This window comes from Dipodomys ordii, unplaced genomic scaffold (assembly GCF_000151885.1).
Source record: "Dipodomys ordii isolate 6190 unplaced genomic scaffold, Dord_2.0 Scaffold2915, whole genome shotgun sequence".
NCBI lineage: Eukaryota > Metazoa > Chordata > Mammalia > Rodentia > Heteromyidae > Dipodomys > Dipodomys ordii.
In genome coordinates this window covers 1-6,506 of record NW_012270131.1, presented here as the reverse complement: position 1 = coordinate 6,506, position 6,506 = coordinate 1, and the positions used below count along the sequence as shown (strand labels likewise).

Genomic DNA, 6,506 nt, shown 5'->3' with positions numbered 1-6,506 from the left:
TCTCCCAACTGAGCCATAACCTCCAGGATTCAAACTCTGTACCAGACACTTTTGCTCCTTAGCTGGCACTCTCCCAACTGAGCCATAACCTCCAGCCCCACCACCTCCATTCTCAATAAACAACGCTCTCCTGCCTCAATGAGCCCCCCAGTCTCAGTGTGTGTGAAACAGTCATGAAATGGCCCCACCCCATTCTGGTCTGTGTTTACACTGACAGAAAACAGTGTGTGTGTGTTAGCTGGGAGCTGGTGGCTCACGCCTGTAATCCTAGCTACTCAGGAGGCTGAGATCTGAGGATCACGGTTCAAAGCCAGCCCTGGTCTCCAATAAACCACTCAGAAAACCCAAAGTGGCGCTGTGGCTCAAGTGGTAGGGCGCTCGCCTTGAGCTGAAGAGCTGAGGGACAGCGCCCAGGCCCAGAGTTCAGGCCCCACAACAGACAAAAAGAAAAAAAAAAGTGTGTGCTCACCATGTACAAATGATGTTGTGGGGGAGTGCAGCCAGCGACCTGCACCACCCCACACAACGGCTACCTTGAGTGAGAACACCTTCCATCCACTCTTAGCATTCTAAGAACACAGGCCCTCACTACGCCTCAAATCTAGTTGGGGGGCTGAGAATGTGGCCTAGTGGTAGCATGCTTGCCTTGCATGCATGAAGCCCTGGGTTTCATTTCTCAGTACCACAGAAAAAGTTGGAAGTGGTGCTACGGCTCAAGTGGTAGAGCAAAAGAGGCTCAGGGTCAGAACCCAGGGCCCTGAGTTCAAGCCCCAGGACCGGCAAAAAAGAAAAAATCTAACTGGGATTTCCCGAACACTCAGGGCGCCCGCCCACCCTCAGCTGTACCCTCTCCTCCACACATCATACCTTGTTTTATGACCAAATTAATTGTAGAATCTGATTGGAAGCCAGACTTCCAACACCTAGCAGAGCCATCAATAGGATTCTATGACATTTTAACAGACTCAAAACAACCTCTTCCATCTGTCAGGAGAGTGGCTAGTCTCCAACATGCTCTACAGGATAAGCCAGCCTAACACTCCCTCGGACAGAACACACACACACACACACACACACATTCAACACAGACAGCAGCCCCCTCCACATTCAACAAATGGGAGACACACACGCTTGCACACACACGCACACACACACACACACAAAACACAGCTGCCAGCCACATACACTCACACTCAACACAGACAGCCAAGAGACATACACACACACAAACACACAGAGCCAGACACGCTTGCTCATGTAAGCAAAGCCAATAGCTAAAAACTGCTGAGATCCGACTCCCTTGAGCAGAACTAGGCCCTCTTCCTCTTCCTTTTCCACCACTATCTTGGTGGGAATTGCTCCCCACAAGCCTCAAACTCCTCGTGTAAACCAGCAAGGCAACAGCAGCTCTTTCCTTTGGTCCTCGGATATGAATGTGCATGCAAAGGACTTAGCATAGCACCCAGCACTTGGGACTGCCATTCCTACACTTCGGATTAGGAAATAATGCTTTCCAAGCCCCCACTGGTGTCACAAAGCACATGCAGTAGGGGCTGGCATCCAGACCACTCTGCTGCCCACCCTCCTTCCAGAAGAACCCAGCTGGAGACTACCAGGGACACGGCACATGAGCCCAGACCAGCTGGAGACTACCAGGGACACGGCACATGAGTCCAGGCCAGCCCTGCCTTGTGAGGTCAATGGTCCTCAACTGCCCTCAGAGTAACATTTTGCCAGTAGAGAACTGTTCAACAGGGCTGGGAAGGTGGTAGAGCACTAGACTGATAAAACATCCTAGACAGAGGGAACTCAGGCAGTATGATTTCCCTTGCTCAAGCGGCTGACCTAGGAGGCGGCTGGTGGCCAGGCTGGGCCCAGCAGGCCCCAGCATCTAACAGTCCACACCGAGCTGCAAATCCACACAATGTGCATTCTGGGTAGAACGGTCCAGCAAGGGTACAAGCAATGGATGTGAAGCAGGGGTTGACAAATCTTATTTACAGGCCACATCTGGCCCATCACCTGTTTCTGAAAAGTAAGTTTGCTGGAATACATCCAAGCTCACGTGCCTGTGTGTCAGAGCCTCCAAAAGCTGAGCTATGAGACCTGAAAGGATTGGGAGGATGGATGCCTCTTCCCAACAGGAACTCTCAGAATGCCGAGAGCTTCCTGAAAATGTCAATCAGTCCCGACCTGAAGGGAACTCAGATTCCCATCCCAGTATAGGCTATTTGCACACCAAACTTTCTGGGAATTTGGGGACAGACAAAAATCTATGTTAACCGTAAGTCATTTACTGCTTACACCTGCTTCTTAAGGTAAAGAAGGTCATCTGTCACTTAAGTAAAAGTATACCTACCACATGATTGGTGTTTGTGACTTCAAGGATTAAGATTATATCTCGGGGCTTGGAATGTGGTTCAGTGGTAAAGTGCTTGCCTCACATGCATGAAGCCCTGGAGTCGATTCTTCAGCACCACATAAGCAGAAAAAGCCAGAAGCTGTGGCTCAAGTAGTAGAGCGTTAGCCTTGAGCACAGAGAGGCTCAAGGACAGTGCCCAGGCCCTGGTGCTTGGGCTCCAGGATCAGCAAAAAAAAAAAAAAGATTGTTTTGCATTATTGGTGCTGGTGACTTCTCTCTGTGTATGTACCTGTAAATGCCCTCTAAAATGGACCCAGACACCTGAAGCTGATGGAAAACCTCAGGCTCCTGGTGCCCCAAACCTCAGGCTCCTGGTCTGGTGTCTGGCGTCTGCTGCTGTCTGTCCAGGCTGCCATGGTCTCCAATAGCCAAGTTACATAATTCCAACAGAAATCCAAATGGCCCACAAAGAGTCAACTACTGGATTGTGTTTCATAGAAAATATGTGCTGAGGCCTGGGAAGGTGGCTCAGTGGTAGAGCGCTTGCCTTGTATACCTGAGGCCCTGGGTTCGATTCCTCAGCACCACATAAGCAAAAAGAAAAAAGCCGAAGTGGCGCTGTGGCTCAAGTGGTAGAGCACTAGCCTTGAGCTGAACAGCTGAGGGACAGCACCCAGGCCCACAGTTCAGGCCCCACACCCACCAAAAACAAAACAAAACAAAAAAAAAAACACCTCAGGACAAGTTCAAACCGCCTAGGACAGGTTCAAAGCCTAGAACTGGCCCCGCCCCTGCGTGCATGCGTGTGTGCGCACACACACACACACACACACACACACACACACACACGCACACGCACAGTGTCCTGGCCTGATTTAAAGATTGAAAGCCAAGCCGGGCGCTGGTGGCTCATGCCTGTAATCCTAGCTACTCAGGAGGCTGAGATCTGAGGATCGCGGTTCAAAGCCAGCCCGGGCAGGAGAGACCGTGAGACTCCTATCTCCAATAAACCACCAGAAAACCGGAAGTGGCGCTGTAGCTCAAGTGGTAGAGCACTCGCCTTGAGCTGAAGAGCTGAGGGACAGCGCCCAGGCCCAGAGTTCAAGCCCCACGACCAACAAAAAAAAAAGATTGAAAGCCAGAGAAAAATGAGGAAGTTACTGCAAAAAGTGAAGAATTAACAGGCACCTGAAAGCTCAGCAATGGTTAAAGGACAGGGAGGCAAAAGTCTGCGAAACCCTGCAGAGGTTAGCCTTCAGAGAGGAGGACCAAAAACAGCTCTCTGCTTCCTGCTCCTAACTGGCTAGACTCTGGGAAGAGGAGCAAGGGTGTGGGGTGGGAGCTGGGCGCACTGGGGTGTATGCCAAGGCCCTGGGACCTCAGGCCCAAAGTCACTGATTGGAAGGACCCGGAAGTGGCGCTGTAGCTCAAGTGGTAGAGCACTCGCCTTGAGCTGAAGAGCTGAGGGACAGCGCCCAGGCCCAGAGTTCAAGCCCCACGACCAACAAAAAAAAAAGATTGAAAGCCAGAGAAAAATGAGGAAGTTACTGCAAAAAGTGAAGAATTAACAGGCACCTGAAAGCTCAGCAATGGTTAAAGGACAGGGAGGCAAAAGTCTGCGAAACCCTGCAGAGGTTAGCCTTCAGAGAGGAGGACCAAAAACAGCTCTCTGCTTCCTGCTCCTAACTGGCTAGACTCTGGGAAGAGGAGCAAGGGTGTGGGGTGGGAGCTGGGCGCACTGGGGTGTATGCCAAGGCCCTGGGACCTCAGGCCCAAAGTCACTGATTGGAAGGACCCAGGCTGGGGATGTGGCTCAAGTGGGAGAGCACCTGCCTCACCTATGCCAGCCCCCAGTTCATCCCCAGCACTGACACGAAAAAAAACACAAAAACTGAAAATCCTCAGGGTATGATCTCATGAAAGACTGAAGGTCTGACTGCCCAGAAACCCACAACAGCGAGACACAGGACAAGGAAAAGAAGTCTCTAGAGGCAAGAGAAAAAAGGGAAACCTGAGACGGGAGGCTGGCTGGAGAGATCAAGAGGGCCTGAGCCAGCACTCACTGTGCCCGCTGACTATCCCTCCTTCCTACTGCTCCTACCACGCAGTGTGCACTGACCTGCATCCGTTTTCAGGCCTGGACCTTTAGTTTTCAGTCTTGAGCGAATGAATTCTTCTTTTTCCTACAAGAAGATGATCATCACTACTGGAACGAAAGCTTAGGAACAAAGGCAAGAACTGCCCCTTCTCCGCCTTCCCAATTCCCCGGCTACAGCACAGCCCACGGGTTCTGGGTGAGTCTCACATGGATTCACCTAGCCACAGCCCAGCTCAAAGCCCAATTTCAATCATGAACCCGCTAAACGTTTCATGCTTGAAAATGGACAGTCAATAAATTTCGGGAAGCCCTTTGCTTACAGATCCATGGAATCTGATAAATACACTTTTGTCCCACCCAAGTGAAGTTTTAATATTTTTCTTCTGTGAGTTTGACATAGTTTATCTGTAAGTAAGCTGCTAAGGATTTTAGCTTACCTATTTGGCTTACTTATCTCAGAAATAACACTACCAACCCTAATTTTCACAAGCATGAATGCACAAGACGGGCACTTCCTGGCCTCGAAAGCCTCAGGTACTGACTGTGACTTAGGCCTGGCCAGTTCTTCCTGTGCTGCACCCAACAGAAAAGCAGCGAAGATACTAAAGATATAGCACCCCCCAGCGGCCGAGCGCATTATTTCTTATTCTGATCTGAAACCTTCACCTACCTTACTAAAAGTCAAATTCTGGTTTGCCCAGAACTGCTGGTTCCATTCTTGTGTTTCTTGTCTTAATTCTCTAAGCTTTTGTTCCACTGGCGATTCATTTTCTGGGACGTAGAAATGGACAGGTCGAAGGTTTGAATACTTATCTGGGGGTCCGATCCAATCATGGCAGGATTTTCTTGGAGGACAAAATCCTGGGGAACAGACCTTCAACAAAACGCAGTGGGGTTAACCACACCACAATGAGCAATCCGCACCACTGCTGCCCTCCTCAGCTTACTCTCTGCAAGACTACAAAGTGCCTGAGGATTTTGGAATGTTTGGGAATGAATTCAGCACAGGAAGAAGAGTAATCACTTCCGGGTGCCAGTGGCTCACGCCTGTAATCCTAGCTACTCAGGAGGCTGAGATCTGAGGATCAAGGTTCAAAGCCAGCTCGGGCAGGAAACTCTATGAAACTCTTATCTCCAATAAAAATCACCAGAAAAGCGGAAGTGGTGCTGTAGCTCAAGTGGTAGAGTGCTAGCCTTGAGCTGAAGAGCTGAGGGACAGCGCTCAGGCCCAGCAAACCCCACGACAAAAAAAAAAAAAGAGCAATCACTACCATCTCACTCTACACTGCACACATTAAAAGTAATATAAAGTCCAGGCACTGGTGGCTCACGCCTGTAATCCTAGCTCAGGAGGCTGAGATGTGAGGATTGCAGTTCAAAGCCAGCCCTCGGAGAAAAGTCCATGAGACTCTTTTCTCCAATTAACTGCTAGAAAACCAGAAGTAATGCTGTGGCTCAAGTGATGAGTGCTTGAGTTGAAGAGCTGAGGGACAGCACTCAGGCCCAGAATTCAAGTCCCACAACTGACAAAAATAAATAAATAATTAATTAAGCCAATAAAGTCAGGCTTTGTTTCTATAGGTCATGGGGCTTGAACTCAGAGCTCGAACACCATCCCCACAACCTCGGTTGTGGGGCTTGAATTGTGTGCCTGGGCACTGTCCCTCAGCTCTTCAGCTCAAGTCTAGTGCTCTACCACTTGAGCCACAGTGCCACTTCTGGCTTTTACGGCTTATGTGATGCTGAGGAATAGAACCAGGGCCTCGTGCATGCAAGGCAAGCACTCTACCACTGAGCCACCTTCCCAGCCCCTATCCCTGAACTTTTTTTGGGGGGGGGAGGGGGGGGTCCAGTTTTGAGGCCTGAACTCTGGGCCTGGGCGCTGTCCCTCAGCTCTTCAGCTCAAGGCTAGCACTCTACCACTTGAGCCACAGCGCCACTTCCGGCTTTTCTCTTTTTGCTTATGTGGTGCTAAGGAATTGAACCCAGGGCCCAAGGCATGCAAGGCAAGCGCTCTACCACTGAGCCACCTTCCCAGCCCCCCTG

General features: G+C 50.4%; 1 protein-coding gene across 1 annotated transcript; it reads right to left on the bottom strand.

The window, feature by feature from the left end:
• Positions 1-4,481: 4,481 nt before the first annotated feature.
• Apopt1 (apoptogenic 1, mitochondrial) lies at positions 4,482-5,343 on the bottom strand (the record flags this gene model as incomplete). Its single annotated transcript, XM_013037003.1, has 2 exons — positions 4,482-4,545; positions 5,131-5,343. Coding segments are annotated over 2 exons (277 nt in total), but the record flags the coding sequence as incomplete, so codon positions are not given.
• Between the last annotated feature and the right edge of the window lie 1,163 nt (positions 5,344-6,506).